This window comes from Erithacus rubecula, assembly GCF_903797595.1.
Source record: "Erithacus rubecula genome assembly, chromosome: 10".
NCBI lineage: Eukaryota > Metazoa > Chordata > Aves > Passeriformes > Muscicapidae > Erithacus > Erithacus rubecula.
The window spans coordinates 29,085,050-29,104,875 of record NC_136662.1 but is presented as its reverse complement, the minus strand read 5'-3'; the positions used below and the strand labels follow the sequence as shown (position 1 = coordinate 29,104,875).

The 19,826-nt window shown below is 48.5% G+C and overlaps 1 protein-coding gene across 1 annotated transcript in view; it reads right to left on the bottom strand.

Annotated features, from left to right (window-relative positions):
• TNR (tenascin R) overlaps nt 1-19,826 on the bottom strand; it is an 83,028-nt gene that overhangs the window by 7,166 nt on the left and 56,036 nt on the right. The window contains exons 3-17 of the mRNA XM_079314186.1: nt 18,706-19,182; nt 18,020-18,283; nt 17,691-17,806; nt 15,133-15,283; nt 11,905-12,174; nt 9,996-10,181; nt 7,213-7,302; nt 6,835-7,098; nt 5,926-6,192; nt 5,702-5,821; nt 5,050-5,193; nt 4,322-4,441; nt 3,879-4,022; nt 3,097-3,227; nt 2,022-2,154 (exon numbers count right to left, since the gene is read on the bottom strand). Coding sequence (XP_079170312.1) covers nt 2,022-2,154; nt 3,097-3,227; nt 3,879-4,022; nt 4,322-4,441; nt 5,050-5,193; nt 5,702-5,821; nt 5,926-6,192; nt 6,835-7,098; nt 7,213-7,302; nt 9,996-10,181; nt 11,905-12,174; nt 15,133-15,283; nt 17,691-17,806; nt 18,020-18,283; nt 18,706-19,182 — 2,877 coding nt within the window. The remainder of the gene's footprint in view (nt 1-2,021; nt 2,155-3,096; nt 3,228-3,878; nt 4,023-4,321; nt 4,442-5,049; nt 5,194-5,701; nt 5,822-5,925; nt 6,193-6,834; nt 7,099-7,212; nt 7,303-9,995; nt 10,182-11,904; nt 12,175-15,132; nt 15,284-17,690; nt 17,807-18,019; nt 18,284-18,705; nt 19,183-19,826) is intronic.

The following is a 19,826-nucleotide window of genomic DNA, read 5'->3' as shown; positions in this document are numbered from 1 at the left end:
AGATCTCCTGTTTTTTCCCCCCATCTTCATGGTATGTAGCACAGTCTGGTTGTTTGTACTTTATAGTATCCAACAATGAAAACTTCTTAAATGAAAACAACTTTGGGCTCCCCTGAGCTCTGTGAAGATTGCTTGTTTCTTAATTTATATTCATAACTTTAGGAGCCAAGGAGACCTTGAAAGACATTTCAAACCACTATAAATTCTAAATACTGTATCTGTTTCTTCCTTTTGTCTCATCTGCATACAATTCCCCAAGAACCTTATGCAAACATGAAACAAAAGAGGCTGAGCTATTAATACGTCAGAGGGAATAGAAGAACCCCGGAATGTGTACTGCAAGCAGAAGGTAGCAAAACAATTTAAATTAAGCCTAGGTGGCTTTTATTGTTGTTGTTGTCCTTAAAGACAAGTCCGTGTTCTCTGCAAAGTGCCTTGATACATTGCCAGAATAAACTGAAATGCAAATCTGGAAGCTTTGATGGGACATGCTGTCCATAGATTGCATTGCCTTGATGATAGGTCCTGGTTGCTTCTGTCTCATCAATATTGGGGTAAGTGGGGAGAAACTGACTTCTTGCTAATGCCTGTCTTCATCCTCAAAGCAAGTTAAATGTGTTGGATACTGCATTAGCTGGCAATGGGGAGACTAACATTTGCTGAGGCTTGACATTTCTGTTTGATGGAAATGGTGCTCTCCTTGCTTGATGTGAGTTTCTGCTACTTGATCCCACCTGAGAAGTCCCCACCATACAGCTTCATCCCTGACTCCCAAGCAACCTCAAAGTTTACATGTATTTTTCTATCACATGCCTGAATTGTATTGGCTTTATGTGCATGTGTAAGAGGAAAGAATAACAGGAAAGCCTGTTTTGTAGATGTATTAGAGAAGTAATTTTATTTTTTTTTTAACATAAATAGCTTCTGTTATCTCTTAAAAGCAGGTGAAGAAACTTCAGCATAGAACTGAGATGGGGAAGTGTATCCACAGCAGATTCAAAGAAACCTCTCCTAATGGAACTGGCAGTGCAGATGGGAGGAGTTTTGGTGGACATCATCTTCAGGCTTCTCAGTGCTGTTGACGCCCAGGAAAAACATGATTGGATTCAGCCCTGAACAAGATGCATTCTAAGTGCCCTGGCTAGTCATGCTTTTCAAAGAGGATGAGGAACTATTTACTTTGCATAATTTCTATTATGAATGGTTGCAGAGGTTGGGAGCAATGGTGGCTCATGCAGGCTTCATTATTGGAAGAGTAAGTATTCTGTCTGTGAGGGTCATGGTGACTGTGGATGTCCATGTTTTGCTTTCAAAAGGAAATAATTCCCATCACTTTAGTGCTTTAGTGGATTGTGAATGCTCTAGAATGAGTGGGAAGGAAGAATGCAATTAGATTAACTGCTGGCTCTACTGTCTTTGACTGCACTGGTGGTGGTGGAGATGTACCTGCTTGATATTTCCAGGGGTACCCCAATCCTGAAACCTTTCAAGGTCAAATTCAATAGGGCTCTGAGCAATCTGATCAAGTTGAAGATGACCTTGATTGTTGCAGGGGGATTGAATAAGATGACCTTTAAAGATTCTTTCCAACCCAAAGTATTCTATGATTCTTTGATATTTGTGAGCAATCAGATTATGTCTACAGCATGAAGGACACTCCGTCCTCTCCCAGGAGCATACCTGTTAATATGTTTTGTTGATTTCAGTGGGTATTTTTTCCACTGTTTATGCTCTTGAGGACAGACATGGGCAAGGCAAAGGGCCTGGTAGATGGTTCCTGGTCTGAAGCTCAAATACTCTTGCACTGGGCTGGGTCTTGTGTTTGAATCTTGTGTTTGATCCTTCAGCCATTAACTTTTTGTAGCAAAGCAGCACTGTGGGTCATGGCATTGTAAGCACTCATCTATGGATCATGATGGAATGCTACCTGAGGAGGGAAAGTCCCTAAGCACAGTCCATTCCTACCAGCATGATACATGGGGCAGCCTCCACTCGTCTGAACAGATGCAGTGAGTCCTCACCTGTGGTGAATGTGGTTGAGATGAGGCTGCTCCGCATGGCATTTTGGGCAGCTTGCAGATGCACCGTGTACTCCGTGGTCTCAGAAAGCCCCTCCAGACGGATCCATGTGTCCTCAGCGTCCACAATCAACTCCTGTACATGGGTCCCAGAAGGAGGTAGACACCAAAAGCAACAGATGAGAAAAGTGATGGGGAGCCTAAAGAGCAAATAGGACGGAAGGGAAGCCACAAACTACTGTAGCCCTTGGAGCCTGGCTGAGGAGCACTGAATGATTCATTAGACCCCTGGACTGAGTGAATGTGAGATCAGTTAATATAGTCAACATTTCGGAATGGTTTGGGAGAAAGCAACCTGGTTTGGAGACGGATTTAAATATTTGCAGTCTGTGTCCTCCATGTACTGGCTCTGTTGGGACCCGTGTGCCCTCGATACAAGACATGACTGATTGCCCAAGCAGTGCAAGGAATAAAGATGGCCAAACCTGGCTATTAGACAGTTTTGACCCATCAATTCCTGTCATGTTAATTTTTCTGATTGTTGGCCAGTGCCACACGGCACTATTGAACCCCTTCTGTAAAGCTATTACCCTCTGGCTGCTGCAAGCCAGTCATACCAGCAAAGGAAATCAGACTATTTGCCATGATGTGTTTCTTATAGTGTTTTTTGTTGCAGCTCCTCCAGACAGGCAGATGTGGACACACTCATTTAATTATCAAATGCATTGTATTAGCTGTCTGTGCCTATCTTTCTTTTTGCATTTTTAACACCTCTGCAGAATAATATTCTCCTGCCTCAGCTTGCTTGTGTTTCACAAGCTGTGAATTTTCCCTGGTCCTCCAAACTTTCCAGGTAACACCTCTATGCCCAGATCAGTAGGTGTGCATAAACATTTTGCCTTGGGCAATCTCTTCTTGTTTTTTCCCATCATCCTGCTTAGCAGGAAGTAATGTCTTCCCTTCTGGAATCCCTGAGCCAGTGAACATAATTCTTTTGCTTTGTCTGCCTTCTCCCACTCATTTTACCATAGCTGTATTATTTCCTGACTTAATGAGTCTCCTTTGTATGAGGACTCACCTTGCGGCTGCCATCGGTGGATCTGTAGGTCATGACATAATTCTCGATCTCTCCCACAGGAGGAACCCAGGACAGCAGGGCACTGCGTCGTGTGACTTCACTGGCTGTCAGATTTGTTGGAGGATCCAAAACTGCAAGAGTGGATAGGGACCCAAGAAAGTGCAGTTTCTCACACACAACCACCTCAGCCCTGCTTCCCAACTCAGTTCACTAGGGTTCAATCTTACAACACTGAGCTACAGCCCAAAGCGCATCCTCATTCTCAGGTTCAAGACCTCATCACCGACCCCCAGTCTTGAGCAGAGCTCTGCAAACCCTTTAGAAGTCCTTCTGTCTACCTGCATGCCATTTTAAAGGTAGCAACTGTTAAATTCATGTGCTATGGGATCTGTCAAGCTGTCTGTGAGCAAAATGGGTTGTCATGCTCTTCTGGACTATGGCCTTGGGCCAGAAAGAGACCTGGTCAGGGGTCTGCTCAGGAAACCATATCCAGGGGATATCACTGAAAGGGATGGATGGATGGATGGATGGATGGATGGATGGATGGATGGATGGATGGATGGATGTTGAAAGAGTAAAATTACTGTTTGATGCTTGTTGATTAAAATTCTGTTCTTGTGTTGTGGTCTACACTGGTATTTGGGATTAGGTTTGTGTCCTTTTGGCATGTGTTACATAGCGCCCACGCTGTGTAAAAGGGTTTCAGCTCAGCCTTGCTGGCTGCTTTTTCTGGGGTGGGAGCATGGCTAGGGATGAGGAGTGAGGGAAGTGATTTTACATACGAGTAGTGAAGCTGATGCTGATGGTCTGGCTGGTGAGAGGCCCGCTGGTGGCATACATAGCAACTGTGTAGGTGGTACTGGGCAGCAGGTTGGTCAGCTGGTACTGCTGGTTGTCTCCATCCACGAGAATTGTTTCTCCTGCAACTGTAAGCAAAAAAGGAATGAGTTATAGTAGACATTCAAGGTGGTTCTCCAAAATGTGTCTCTGGGTATGACCTCATGAATAAAAGGATTTCTATTCCTGAAACACTATAAGGTACAGTGCAGCAGCTGAGCTGTGGTAGTGCTGTTCAATCTGAAGGATGCTCTAATTTTTCTCACAATCCCTATAAAACCCAAGGCAAGGGCTCCTTCCCTACTCCCTCTGTGAAGGACACCCTCTGAGCTCTGGGCTTTGGGATGGGAGAGAGGTTGAGGTGAGATGAAACAGAGCCCTGGTGTACCTGCATGACACGTAAGGATGAGGACATAGTTTTCCACCTCCAACAGCGGCGGGTTCCACTGCAGCAGTGCCTCAGTGGGAGTGATGTTGGTGGCCGTGACCCCCAGGGGCACATCCATGGCTGCATGGGGGGAGAGATCCAGAGAGTCAGAGGCATTAGAAGACTGGGCTATGAACTGGAAGGGCTTCTTGTGGCATACCACTCTATGTTCTTCCCTGCTGCCCAGACATGTGTATGCACAGGAGTTACTGCTGCCCAAGCCGAGATGTCATAGCTGGTGCTACTCTGCTACCTGGGCTGCTCTTCCACACTTTTGTTGATGCCCAGTCAGGCATGTAAGGGGTTTTCTTTAGGTTTTGAGGAGTCTGGGGATAGCAGAAGATTTTATTCTTGCAGCAGATACTGTTTGTGACAGGGCTTCTCTAGGAATTATTTCTGGAAATCTCTACTCTGTTTAGGAAAGGTTGTCATGATTGCCCAGGATCATATTTCTGGCTTCCCTGTGCGTGGTACACAGGTTTATCACTTTTACCCATGACTACCCATGCATATTTGGGATAAACTTTGCTGAGACATACTTCAAAAGCCTACATCAAGCCCTTGTGAGCTCTGCTTATCATCTCCAGCTTGCTCTCAGTCACCTGTGTTAGAGCAAGCAGGGATTGCCAGCCCAGGGCTGAACCTGACACTGTTTGATTGCTCCCTTCCCACCAAGAGTTCCTTCCCACCTGTGTATGCAGTGATGGAGGTCAGCTCGCTCTCCTCCCGGCCCCGCACACTCTTCACCCCGATCTCATACTTGGTGGCAGGCTGCAGGTCCTGAAGGGTGTACTCAGTGGCATCCCTGGGGATGGCCATACTGTCTGTCCTCCCTGTGAAGATGGAGCCAAGAGCATTGATATCATGGCTGGCCCCATCCCTGGGGCTCAGGAAGGGCTTGGAAGGGGAGGGAAGTTCCACAAGACACTGGAGGTAACTGGGTTTCGTGCCTGCAGGTGCACTCCTGTGTGCCCATCACTCTGCTGGCCTGGCCTGTTCAGCATTGACAGAATTGGGCCAAGGAAGATGAGGTAGTCAAAGCAGACTAGGGAGATGGGATTTCAGGATTGAGCCCTGAATTTAACCAGCTCTGGGGAGGGCACACTGGTGGGTGCCATTCTATGTGCCCTGCTGTGCCAAGCTGGCTGCAGGGATCCCTCCCCATCCTCATCCCAGAAACCCCCTCCTCTGCCCTGTAGCCAAACCCAGTTACTGGTCACTTTGCCCAAGGCACCCACTGCCTGGGTGAGAATGATCTAGTGGCTTGCTTGGGCCAGCGGATGGAGAGAGGGTTGGCAGCTGTGAGCTCAGGGCATGAACAGGAGTGGTGTGGCCTGTTACCTTCAGCAGCACGGTAGGATATTCTGTAGTGGTCGAAGACAGCAGTGGGAGCACTCCAGTAGACCATCATGGACTCCTGGGTGACGTTGCCCACCCTCAGGTCCTTTGGTGCATCAATCCCTGGTGAGCACAACGAAAAGCTGTGGGAGGCAGGTCCAGTCCCTGTCTCCCTGCCTGCCCTCCCTGGCGATGCCCCATCCCTGCTGGAGGGTGTCCCATGGTACCTGTTGTGACAGAGCCCACGACAGGCTCAGAGCTGATGGTGCCGTGCATGGCCACCAGTGACACCAGGTACTCGGTGGATGGCTGCAAGCCTGTCAGGCTGGTGTGCCTGCAGGTGCCATCGAGTGTGACCTGCTGTGCCTTCTCCTCATCCCGGGACCTGTAGGTGAGGATGAGGCGGTCTGCTGGTGGGGATGGGTCACTCCATGTGACATTCACACTGGAGGATGTCAGCTGGGAGAAGTGTAGCTGTGAGATGGGTCGAACACCTGGAATATGGAGAGGAGAGATGCAACCCCAACTGTCTGCAGATCCTCCACGTTTTTTCCCAGTGTTTGTATGGGAAATTCTTAGAAGAGGTGGCAAAGCTGAAGATCTGGGCTCTCCATTGATCTGAAACTGTGCTGGGATTAAGAGGCAGAACCAGGAGGGGAAAAATGGCACTTTTCTCAGTTCCACCAGCAAACATCCCCCATCCCAGACCTACACAGTGAGTGATGGAACTGTCCCACTACAGATGGCATGTGTTGTCTGCACTTCATGACTGGAGACTTTTCAGCCAGAGGTCCTTGTGAGGTCCCCCAAGGCTTCATTCCTTCTTCTTATGGGCACACAGGTACCCTGACCATAGAATACAGAGGAGGGCTGTCTGTTTATCCCAATTCTGTCTTGTCCTTTTGTGACCCTCCAGCAAAGTAAGCGTGTTCAGTGCAGCTGGCCAAAGGGATTGTGCCAACACATTTGTAGGGCATCTTCCTTTTGGTGTCAACTGCTCCTGTGTGGACACATTGACCCCAGCTCTCATCCCCATCACCACCTCAAGGGTTTCAGTGCCAGGGACATAGTGGGCTGGCAGAGGTGACAACAAGGTCTGTGCACATAAACTCCCATCCCAGCTTATGTTTCTCTACCTGTGAAGGCATCCACAGTGGCCTCCAGGCTCTGCTGCCGTCCCCTCTCAGCGACAATGGAGATGGTGTACTCTGTCCTAGGTTCCAGCTCTGAGAGGGTGAGCTGTGACTCATCCTGAGACACTGTCACTTCAGAGGCCATTCCTGAGGCAGGGGTGAAGGTGATGCGGTAGTGGTCGATAGGACCCATGGCTTTGGTCCAAGTCAGTGAGATGGACGTCTCAGTGGAGGCTGTCACCAGGAGGTCCCGGGGGCTGTCAAGCTCTGTGGGAGAGGATTGGTGCAGAGCTTTGTCCCCATGCATGGATTGTCCTATGGGGGCATCTGAGTCATAAGAGCCAGCTGTGCTTGGAGCAGGCAAGGAGGGGCCAAACTCACCAGTCCTGGCGTTCATGGTTGCTGGCACACTCTGTTGGCTGTCCATCACGGCTGAAATCCCGATGCCGTACTCTGTCCCTGGCACCAGATCTGCCAGGGAGTGCAAAGAACATGAAGGGATTTGAGAGCAGCACATGGCAGGGTGACCTCAGGGTGCGTGGTTTTCCCACTCCCAAAGGTGGGGGGAGGGGAGGACCCTACAGAACATCCCTGGGTTAGTAGCTCTCCCACAGGTCAGCAGTTCCTCTGCACATTGCAGAATAGCTGAGCCTTTTTAAAAAGCCCTGTGGATGCCTTTGGACAGGGAATTTGGATTTTTTTAGCTCAGAAACAAGCCATGTTTAAAAGTTGTTGCTGGAATCTGCTGTAATTGCAGGCAGTGAGACAGAAGCTCTTGTGTGTGTGAGCTGAGATGGGAACAATAAAGTAGCTCTATTTTCTTTCCAAAGTGATGCAACATCAGATATTGTAACAGGGCTGGTGTTTTAGAGAGAAATAAATTATGCAGAGTGAAGGAAATGCACATTAATTGGGAAAGGTGCAGTCTTTCTGCAAGTCGAATTAAGCTCTGTTCCTTGGGGTGGACATATCCTGAGGTGCCTCTCTAGGAACTTGGGAATTGAGCTCATCCAGCTCCTTTCCTCTTGCACTGTTTTATCTCCATGGGGCATCTCTTGCCTCTGTCTGTCACTTCTAATTGGCTGCTGGTGTCTTTATTTCCTCTCTTTCCAGTGCTTCATGATCTTTCCCACAAAGTTAGAAAAGCCATAAACTCTCCAGCTCAACCTCACCATGCCTCACTCCAGCATCCTCTGGAGCCACCAAAACCTTTCCCAAGAGGTCAGGAGAGAGGGATACTCTCCTCCCCTGCTTTTCTCTTACTACAATGCAGTCTTGGTGATGGGGAGAAGATGGACCCCCTTGGCCCTGCTCAATAAGTATCAGAAATATTCTGGAAAGAAGAACCTGGCAGAAGAGAAGGAGAAGGAAGAAATGAGCAGGAGGATATAAATCTTTTGTCTCCCAACTCTTTTGTGAAGAGCAAAATTACGGTTATTTCTGTACAAATGGTAATTTTTAAGAAAGACTATGGGTCAGGCTTGCTACACTTTTAAGTGCAAATCTTTGACAAACTCTGCTCAGTGCCATTCATCACTGCTTTTCCTGCAGGTAGATGAGACTGGCTGAAAGAATTGCTGATTACTTTCATGTGATGGATCCCACCAGGTTCTGGGTGACTGGAAAAAAACTCAATGGGTTTTGCACCACATCCAACAACACTGGAGGACACGACTACTCTCTATATAAGGGAGCTATGCGAGAGGTTCATGTGCCATCCACACTATAGCTTCTTTTTTTTTTTTTTTTGCTAGCATAATGGTTCTTCTATTATTTTCTGCTATGATTAGGTTGCTTTTTTAAATTGGTTTATTACATAGTACCCTGGGGACTGGAAGCAATGCACATGTGTGATGATGGAGACACTGTATAAAAATCACTCTCTACAATTGACTTAGGAATCTACATCTCTGCAGCTTGCTCTGGTTGGATTTCTTGCAGCCTTGCCTGAGTTTTGCAAAGCTTTTTTAGTTTTATTGAGAAAAACAAGAGACTTCAGGCTGCCACATACTCCAAGGCAAGCTCAAGTCAAGCCATGGATATCATCACAGTGTGTGTCACTGTTGTGCCTCTGCCCAGGGAGGGGAATTTGGCCAATTTTTAATGCTTCTTCTCACCTAGAAATCCAATAAATGTCCTAAAGGAAAGCTAGCAGGAGTCCAGCACTGAGTCTCTGATCTCATCCTACTTCTCCCCACCCATCCTCATCACAAACACAGAAGAAACCAGCCTTAACTTCTGCATTCCACATTTTTCAAGATCACTGCTCTAATTGCCTTCCAGCTGTCTTCCAGCCTTTCTTGTGACTGCTGCTGTGCCTATAACTTAACTATTTACTTTCCCACTGAACTCTCTCCTTTAACTCCATATGGGAGATTCCTGAGCCCTTGAAGGGAAGGGCTTCCCTTCCTGCTTGTGAAGGCAGAGAGTCAACACAGAAGAACCCAGTGTCCTGCCATACTGAACAACTCCAAGAAGAACGAGAGAAAATTTTTGCATATGATTATTTTCTTTGCTCAAAATATGCCACTGGAGCAGCAAATCCACAAGGCAAGCACTTCTAGTCAGTAAACAAGGAAATCACATCTCACATGGTTCTTTGCTGTGTTGCTGCATAAGGTGTTTGGGGCTTTTCTGGCAGTGGGAGGTGTAGTGTTTGCAGCCCTTATGCTGGCCTGAATAATGTGCCACTTAAAGGACTTGCTCAAAACCAGCATCTCTAGATTTGTGTCTGCTTTGAGCCCAATTTGGAAAAAGGCAAAAAACTCAGGCAGCTTGACTCCCCCCTCACTGCCCATGGGGCATCATCCATGGCTCTTTCCAAACTGGCAAAAAAGAGAAGGGTGAAACAATATTTTCCTGTAGATCAGCCTAAACAGACTTCTTCCTATTTCTCACTTTTCTCCTTGCCAGCTCTATTTGCCACCTGGATGTATCCTTGCTGGAGGTACATTACTTGGAGGTGTACACAGATCCACACAGAGGAAAACGAGCTCTATCCCAAGGAAAACCTTTTCTCCAGTAAATAGTAAACTCCAAAACAACCTCACTCATGTGCCAGCAGAAGGGCAGCTGAGTATCAGTGCTGTTTTGGGTTCTCTATTGCCCTACCTGCTTGAGAGGAGGAGGATGAAGGGGGAGGAAGGGCACGGGTGGATGCATACCTGCGAGGGTGGCGCGGGTGGTGGGACCGGTGTCGCGTGGCACCAGCACCTCGTGGTAGTGCTCCCCGGCCAGGGTGCTGTAGACCACCCTGTAGCTGTGTGCCTCAGCCTCGCTGTTGTCCCACGCGAGCTCGAGGCTGGCGGGGGTCCGCAAGCCCACCCGCAGATTCTTGGGGGCATCAATCTCTGCGCAACACAAGGGAGAGAGGCGCTGTCTCACCGCTAGGAATACACCCCATAGCCCTGTGACTGCAGTGGAGAAGTGCCTGGATGTGGCAGCCAGGACATCCCACGTGCAGTCCCTCCTCCCCAGAGCATGTCCTGGCAGGAAGGGCTGGAACATTTGCCCTCACTTCCTGCTCAGCACAGGCTGTGAGATGCCACCCAGGAGAGGGACACAAATGCCGGCGCACTTGCAGCATCCTCACTAAATTGGTTTGGCAGCTGATTCCGTGTTATTTCAAAAAGAAAACTAATTTCCCCTGTATAAAAGAAACCGAGGCACTGTGAGAAAAAGGGCTCCGTAGTAGCCACACATTGGCCTAAACTGCTCCTAAAAGAAAACCTGGAGCATCTTTATAGGCTCATTCACACTCAGACATTGCCCAAAGGGTTTGTTTATTGGTGCTGCTTAGGCTGTGTATTGAATGTGCTCTGGTTTCACAATAAACCCCTCCAATGAGCAACAGCTTGGGCTGGGCACCAGCAGACAGGTAATGGTGATGGATCTCAGTTTGGGGGTATATTTTTATGTTGCCTTTTAGAAATGAAGGCCAACGCAGCAAATCAGTTGGGGCAAGCATCTTGTCCAAAATATTTATCTGTACAGATATGTACACACACAATTCATGTACCACAGTTATTACAGTAGGAGCCTCATATCCAGCAGTAATGTACATGACAAATAATTTACATACCATAAACCAGCACAGAGATACATGCTCCTCCTTTATGGCACAGTAAATTAAACGCCTTAGCTATCTGCAAGTTTAACGTTCATTAAAGTTTTACTGACCAGTTAGGGTGTTCAGAGAAGATATAAAATAAAATAAAATAACCATGTTTCTGGCTGTGCTAGTTTCAGCTGCTTGATTGCTGAGTTCTTCTTCAAGGCACCTGCCTTGGCTCTTGATGCTGAGTGGGAGCAAGTGTTGCCTTAAATTCAGACCTGTGCTGAGCATGTTGGTGCTTTTGAGGATTGTGCATTGAGCTATGGGTCCTCTTAAGGACATGAACTCCTGAGTTCTAGAGTTCTAAGCTGTGAGTCTGAATGAGCACTGGAGCTGGTGGGGATGTGTGTCCCAGGCAGGTTCAGCCTTGATGCTGCAGCAAGACATGGCCAAGATGGGGTTGGCTTGGGATTAATCATCTAAATATGAGGGATTGAGTCCATCCATGCCTTATCACTGGCATCTGGGATCACCTGGGCTGCCCTGGGGACCATATGAGCATCCCTGTGGGGCACAGGGCATAAAGAAGACCTTTTGCACTGGAGGTTTAGGCCAAACAGCCCCAAGCAGTGGGAAGGATGGGAAGGGAGATAGAGGTGCGATATAGGGGAGTGAGCAGAGGGCAGTTTTAGCACGTGTATTTTAGGTGAGCTGAATAATTTGCTCTGCTTTGCTCTGTGATGGGATGCAAGGTACCTGCATTTAAATGTCTCTATTCACACATGCATCTTAACCATTTTATTTTCATTCCACTTCTTCCTCCTAGCACACCACATTAAACCCCATCTCACTTTTGCCAGGGGAAAACCAGGTATCATTAAACCCCAGATGCAAAAACCCCTCAGTTTTCCTCTGGATACAGCCTTGCTGCAGGACAGCCCATCTGCAAATGGCAGCAAGCCATCCGCCCACGCTTGCCAGAGGCTCAGAAATTCACAGCAGCTCTCCCAGTGAGTTACCTGTGGTGAACTGGGCAAAGGCCGGCCGGCTCTCGTTGGCACCCCGGAGGGCGCTGACGCTGAGCTGGTAGCAGGCGCCGGGGCGCAGGGCCTGCAGGGAGTACTGGCTGAGGGGGGGCTGCAGGCGGAAGGTGGTCCTGCCGCCCTCCCCGTCCGCCAGCCCGTACTTCAGCAGGATGGCATCCACCCTGGCACGCGGCGGCGTCCACTCCACGAAGGCCACGGTGTCGGAGACATCGCGCACCACGATCTGGGTCGGGCCGTCAATGACTGCGGAGGAGAGGGGTGAAACGGCACCTGTTATTTTGGGAGACTTGGATGGGGAAAGGTGGAAGCTTTGGGGACATCAAGCTTCAGGGATGCTTCAACCTGACCTTCAGAGTGGCTGGAATTAGTATTTGGGGACGAGAGAGTAACGCGGCATGGGCAAGAGGCGTTACCCTGACCCCAAGGTACTTAAGGGGTTTGGTCCTCATCAGCTTCCAGTCCCTTGTCCCAGTCTCCTGGCTATTTCCTGAACACTCGACACTCTCTCACTGATACCCATTACAGCTATAATGAGCTGGTTGTTGGTGATAATTTCTCCTTGGCTTTTTAAAGTGGTATTTCCCAGGGCATAAAACTCCTACATCTAACTGCATCTAACTGTGTCTTTTTCCTAATTACTTAAGATCAGACAAAGTATCTGCATGGATTAGAATGGATACAAAAGAGGCTCTTTTAGGTCTCAGGTTTATTCCATGGTGATGGTATGTCAGGAAATAGGGAGATTCTCTCCGGGAGAGGGGTATTCAGGAGAGGGGAATGGGAGTGGCTTTGGCCGGCAGCCAATGGGGTAAGGACACAGGGGGTCTAGGTTCAGAATACCGGAACTCTAGGTGGGCTACAAGGTCACAGGGGAAGGTCACAGGACAGGAAGAAGGACAGGGAACCAGGGACCAACCAGAAGAGATGGACAGAGGTATGCTGACTCATTCCCTTTACCTCATTACAACACCTTTGCATTGAAAAACATGTCATTTTCCTTTGTCCCCAAGACTTCAAACTATCCAAATTACTTTTATTGATGTTCTCCTTCTCAATTTACTCTTTTTTGAGCCTTTCATCATTGGCAAAATTTATCAGCAACAGTATTATGTCTTTTGAAAGGTGCTGACAATTTGTTAAATAACATGGGGCCAAGGAAAACATCCAAGCATTGAGAACTGGGGAATGTCTCTAGAAATGTTCCTGCTTTGGTGCCAGCTGCTGGTTTGTCTTTAAACTGAGGGATCAGCTCATAAAGCTGTTGGTGTCGTGGCAGCAGGAGGAGAGGAGAAAATGCAGCTGCTCAGGTGAATCTTCATAACTAGCTGGATGTGGAGCTATGGTGGGTTTGCAAAAAAACCTCTCAGATAAGAAGTTTTTAGCTTATTTCATACCAGGGATCAACTGCGTGACACTTTTGGACATTTCTGCTTTTTTTTTTTCCTTCCCCAGAGATTTGGGCTCTTCCTTCCTCCACATCTCCCAACACTGAGCCTTTGGACATCCTGAGCTCAAACCTGACTGATGGGTGCTTTGAGTCCAGCAGGACTTAACCACTACATGGATGGATGGATGGATGGATGGATGGATGGATGGATGGATGGATGGATGGATGGATGGATGGATGGATGGAGCCAAGCCTTGCCATTGCTCCTGTGCTGTGGCAGTGCTCATGCATGAAGCTTGCTGGACAGCCTGTTTTACCACTTAGATAATGACAAGATGGGTGAAAAAGCCCACTTTGGTTCTGTAATTTAGACTATACCACATATATATATATATATACATATACCTAAAACAATGCATCTCTTAGAAAATGACAGTATATAATAAGGGTCTGCTGAATGTTGCACTTCAGAGTTGGAAGTTCTAGGGGATGGGAGTTCCCTGCCTCAGGCATGTAGACAGGGGTGAGAAGGACCAGGGAGGGTTAGGAAAAGACACACAGGAATTTGGAGTAGTGATGTGAGGTCTGGAGGCAAAACAGCAGAGAAGGGAGCACAGCTGGGAAGCCCAATGTTCAGGTAGTAGCTGGCTGTCCAGCTTGTCCAGGACCAGGTAAAACATACCCTCAATCTCCAACTACTTCATGTTGTCCAGTCATATAGGTGGTCCACATCTACTTAGCTGTGTGGCAATAAAACCATGCCTTTGCTGCCAGATCCTGGCACAAAGAGGAAGAACAAGGGTGATGGGGATAAAGCACTGAGGGTTCTGCAGAGGAAAGCAGACACACCAGCACAGGGACGCCTTCATGGAGCACAGATCCAGGAGCCCACTACTTCACCTGCACTCTCTGTGAAGGACAACCCTTGAGTTTCAAGTACCAGCTTTTGTTTTTGCTGACTTCCCAGGGAAAGGAAGTTTCGGGCTTGACCAGGAGATGTCTCTATTAGGCCACGCTGAGCTGAAAGCAGTGACAAAGCAGGAGGAGATGACTGTGTTAGGGAAGCTCAGACCTGCAACAAACTGCTGCGGTGGAGGGACCCTCCCTTCACTCTCACCGCTGCCTCAAACAGCAGCATCTTATTACAGCCCTCCGGCAGCTATTTAAGCACTGTTTCCTCTCGGAACAGCTCAGATGGAGGTAGTAGACGTCTCCCTGGCTTTCAAGGCAAACTGCAACAGATCTGGTGTAAAGAGTCTCTTCTCCCCCATGAGCTCTGCCCATCACTGCACCTCCTCCAGCCAGAAGGCCCAGTTGAATTTTCTCTGGTCTACAGGATGGACCAGTGAGTGGGCAAACAAATTGATTAGGAAGGGACATGCTGTTTATCCTGGCTCCCTGCCCTGCTGCTAGATTTGTCTGAATAGGTGGGAGTTGAGGGCATTTAGTGGCACAAAACCAGGTAGGAGTTTTAATCTGTCATATGTGAGTAAATAATACATTTGTAGACATATTTTTTGAGGGCATCCAGCTTCAAAAATGTGAGATTAGCAGAGAAGAATAATTTATTCAGATATACAATAAAAGCAGAACTGAGTCTTCACTCCCAGTTCCATTAACCTTGCCACAGTTTCTGTACTCATGACAATTTAGGAGAGAGAGGGACAAAGTACTGCATGAAGAAGCTGTTGCTGCAATGTTTGGGCACCTGGCTTCTGCCAGCATGCAGTGCCAGCTGCTTTTGCTGATGGGACTTTATTTTTGGGACCAAACCCTGGGCACTGTGCTGCTGCCCTCAGGTCAGGCTCACTCACGGGTTGAGACGCTGTTGGAGGTGGGAGGGCTTCTGGCTTGCTCCTTCAGGGCCACGACAGTGACAGTGTACTCCTCCCCTGGCTTCAGCCCCGTCTGGTTGAAGGTGGTGACGGTGCTGGGGAGCTGGGCGATCACACCACCCTCATTATTCTGCCAGGAAATGAAATAAGCATTAACTCTCCCTCACTAACTGGTGTTTTGGGTGGGACTGATGCATGGGGGAGGAGGTGCCCCCCATGTTGCATCCTTCCACAGCCCACTCTGCATCCCCTAATCACATTGTCACCTTGGCACACCCCAGCATAGAAGGAGAAACCTGGGATGTAGTCACCCACCACGCATGGAGTACTCGTGTATTTGTTTTTGGCTGAAAAATCCTCCCCATCCCTTCTCCCTCCCCAGCTTCTGTATTTTGCTATTTATGCCTCGTTGTTCTCCAGAAGAGGAAAGATGATTAAACCAAAGCCTTGGCTAGACTTGTTTTCCCTGCTCTTCAGATGCCAGGAGCCTTTTGATGCTGAAGTATAGGTATGAAGCTGTGAGGTCTTTATTTTGCTGTGCCCTGCTTTTTAACTATCTTTAGTACACTCATTTATGCCTTGTGGTTTTGCCCTGAGAAACTGTAAGGCTTTAAACAACTGCACGTCACCTTCCTGCCAGTGTTTGGACAAAGAATCTTTTCTTGCTGCTGTCTCTACTAATAACATGCTAAACAAATCTTTGCACATAACTCTCAATTAATATTCGTCTCTCTTCTCATTAAAAAGGAAATCTTTCATTCTAGCTATCAATTGCCATTTTACCTTTCCTAATTTTTTTTGCAAAATCTGTCTTCTCTTTGTCTTTTTCCCATCCCATCCCCAGTGCAGATAAGCAATCCTGCCTGACCCTGCTTTTGTGAGAGTGAGAGCATCATGGAGACCATGGAAGAAGAGTGGAAAGAGCTCTGCAGGAAGCTGCAAGCATCCTTGTTGGGCTTCTGGGGACCAAATTAGCATCTTCTCACCCAGTTTTTGGGAAGACAGGGAGGTCACTTTTCTCACAGAGGTTGTGATGCTACAGTTATAACTGTTGTTTTTTAGTCTTTGGGCATGGGGTTTGGTTTTGTTTGAGGTGTGGCAATATTTTGGCATATACCCAAGCAAGCATTGCTTGCAGGGTAGTAAAGGGCACAGCACCCTCTGCCTAATTTTAGGGGAAAAGCCAATGATGGAGACTCAAGCCAATTTTGGCAGCTGATGGACAGGAGCATGACTGAGACTTTATGTCTTGACTAATGGATTTTAGGACTTCAAAGGCCAGTGAGCTACATCCCTTCCCTACCCAAGACCCTGCATCCAGGAACTGCCATCCTTTTACGTCTTATCTGCCTTTAAATCCCAAAATGTTTACATGCATTTTTAAGTTTAAGCTTAGAAACAGAAAATAGAACCAATGGTTTACATTTATTTGCTTCAGGAGGATGCTGCTCAGCTTAATTTCTGAGTAACAGTGAAATGTCTGGAAGAGCTATTTTTTCCTACCAAAAGCTTTTCTCTGATATTGCTATATTTTCAGCTTTAATCCTGAATGATCACCTGATGGCGACTGAAAATTATCCCAGGGTCTATACCTGCATTACCTGAGCTTCAATTTCTGATACAATTTGCATGTGGATGTAACCAACATTGCATCAAGAATCTTCCAGCAACTCTTTGGAAATGAGAGAATTTAATTATTTAAGGCAATTGGGTCCTTGCTTTGTGCTCTGCAAAGATACTTTATAGTTAGGAGTATTTAAAACTTTGGGGCCAAATTCTGCATTCTCCATTGCTCAGAGCTGCCTTTGATTCCAGTGAAGGTTTTGTACAACTGAAAACATTAGGATTGAGCCCTTAATCAGCATTTCTTTTACTGCTGGGGTTTGAATACTCTTGTAAAGAGGCTCCATATACAATTGAAGCTATACTTAGGGCTAAATGCTGTAGAAATCATGAATGTAGATTAAATACTTGATGTACAATTTTTGTTGCTGTCCACAGAAAATATGGGGTATTTAGGGCAATGATTTTATCCTTTCATCTTTTCTGGCACGATTTCTACCTGCTCGTCGCAGCAATTAAAATTCCATGGCAGGAATTAACTGTGCGTGTGACTCGGGGATGTTGAAGGTTATTGTTTGAGAGCCAGCAGCTGCTTGCCTTGATCCAGACTGCTTTGGGGAGCTTAATGTAGAGAGCAGGGCAAGGAAGAGCAGGAGGTGAAAAAGTCATTGCAAAGGAAATGGAAAGGAAAAAGACAGTGCAACAACAAGTGGTAGAGAGGTGGGAGGGATTTTTTCCCATCACTGGATTTTTTGGAGGACATTTCTTTGAGGACATGTATATCTTGACACAAAAACTAATGGGGAAATGCAGGCTGGCAGTGTCTGGAGAGTCTGACGTGCAGAACACAAGTGGCAAACACAGGCTGGGTATTTTGGGAAAGGGGTAATTGAAAACTGATTTAGGATCCATTCAATGGGTGCTTTCAGGGTGACTGGGTATACCCTGCAATGCCACGAGTGTGGCAGCAGTACCTTGGGAATGAAGCTGATCTCCCAGCCGTCAAAGGGGAAGGAGAAGGGCTCCCACTGCACCTCTGCCGTTGTCTCTGTGATGGTCTTGAACTTCAGCCCATGTGGTGTGGCAAGGTCTGGAAGGGAGCAAGGGATGGTGAGCAGAGTGCGGTGGGTGTGCACATGCTGTTGTACCCACACTGTTTCCTGTGGGTGTTTTGTTATCTGGGCAACAAAAACAGGGAAACTAAGTTTCTGCTGCTAGAAGGTTTTTATGGAAAAAGTGAGCCAGCTTGAGCATCCCCTCAGGATATATTGGTAGCAAGTGACAAGTGCAATAGGATACTTACTAGTCATCACCTTGGAGGTAATGGGGATGCTGAAGACGTCACTGATGACTGCATAGATGCTGACATTGTAGGCAACACCTGGCTCCAGCTCCGTGATGGTGATACTGCTCCAGTCCCCAGGCACCCTCTGCTGCAGCTGGGTGCCCCCCGGCACCGCTGGCTGGTACGAGACCACGTACTCGGTGGCTGCCCCGGGGCTGTCCCAAGCCAGCTCGATGGAGCTGTCGCTGATCCCTGTCACCCGCAGGTTTTCAGGAGGAGACACTGGTGGGAAGGGCAGAGGTACGGAGAGTGTCAGGGTGTAAGTGGTTTATTCTTCCACTCCCGTGGGAGGATGTGTAGGTCTACTGCTGGGAAATGGACATGGGCTGGGAGTTACATGCTGTCTGTGCTGTCTGGACAGCCAGGTAAAGGCTCAGAGAACCCCTTGCACGAAGGGTTTAACTCTCATGAGATAAACCTCACTAGCTTTTTGCTCACCTCCCAAACTTTTGTCCATGATGTCTTTGGGGACAGGGATAACAGGGAGGTAGCCACACTGTGGGGTCTCAATGTGTCCTAAGTGATGCACTCTGCTGGGTGTGGATTTCTCCCAGGCTTCGCGGTGCTCCTATGGGACTCTGGGCACCTTGAAACCCTTGCTTACACACTCAAGTCTGGCTCTCCTCACACATCAACCCCTCTACCTGCAGAGCAGTCCTGCCCGTCATAGCCTTCCTCGCAGACGCAGAGCCCGTCCCGGCAGAGCCCCCGGCCGCTGCAGGCGTTGGGGCAGTGCAGCCTTGCGCAGTCCTCGCCGGCGAAGCCCTCCTGGCACACGCAGGTGCCGTTCACGCAGCGGCCCCGGCCCGAGCAGTCGCGGGGGCAGCGCAGCTGGGAGCAATCCTCGCCGGTGAAACCCTCCTCGCACACGCACTCGCCGTCCACGCAGAGCCCGCGGGAGCCGCAGCCGGCGGGGCAGCGCAGCTGGGAGCAGTCCTCGCCCCCGTAGTCGCTGTCGCAGATGCACTGGCCCTCCAGGCACACGCCGCGGCTGGAGCAGCCCCGGGGGCAGCGGGGCTCGGAGCAGTTGCTGCCTGCCCAGCCCTCCATGCACACGCAGCTGCACGACTCCAGGCTGAAATTCCCGTGGCCGCTGCACTGCGGGATGTAATCCAGCTGCCCTGCAAGGATGCAGGACCGAGGATCAGAATCCACCGAGTGGGAAGTGGAAAAAGGTCAGTTTTGGTCTTAGGTCATCCCTCTGAAAGGCTGGAGAAGGGAGGCAGGTGTGGGGCAAGGGGCAGGGGGGGATGAGCATGCCCAGCTCTGGCGAACTGATGGCTTTAGGGCTGAAAGGGGAAGAATTGGTGCTACGGGGTCGTGGTGGGGTTTGGGTGGATCTTTCCCTGGGAAGCAGTGGCCTCCGTAACTGTGGGTGTTATCAGCTTTGTGGTGGTGCAGGTGCTCCCTTTGGTTTCTCTCCAGCTCAGCACTCAGTTGATAGGAACTTCCCTAGACCTCTTCCTGGAAAAAAAAACCAAAACCTTCCCTGGCCAAACCCTCTGCACCAGCCATGACTCATATGGTCTCATGTTTACCCACTTCTCCTTTTTATAGATGAGAAATCCCCATCTGTGTTCTCTCTCTCCTAAACAAAGTAGATATGTACCCAAAGATGTCATCTTCATCCCTGTCCTGATGAACCTGATTAAGACAGAACTGTTGGCTTTGGCCGCACTGAGGTTGTGGAAAAGCAGGGACAGTACATGGGCTCTGGGGCCAGCACTTCTAACACCCCCTCTTTACCTGGCAGCCTTGCACAGGA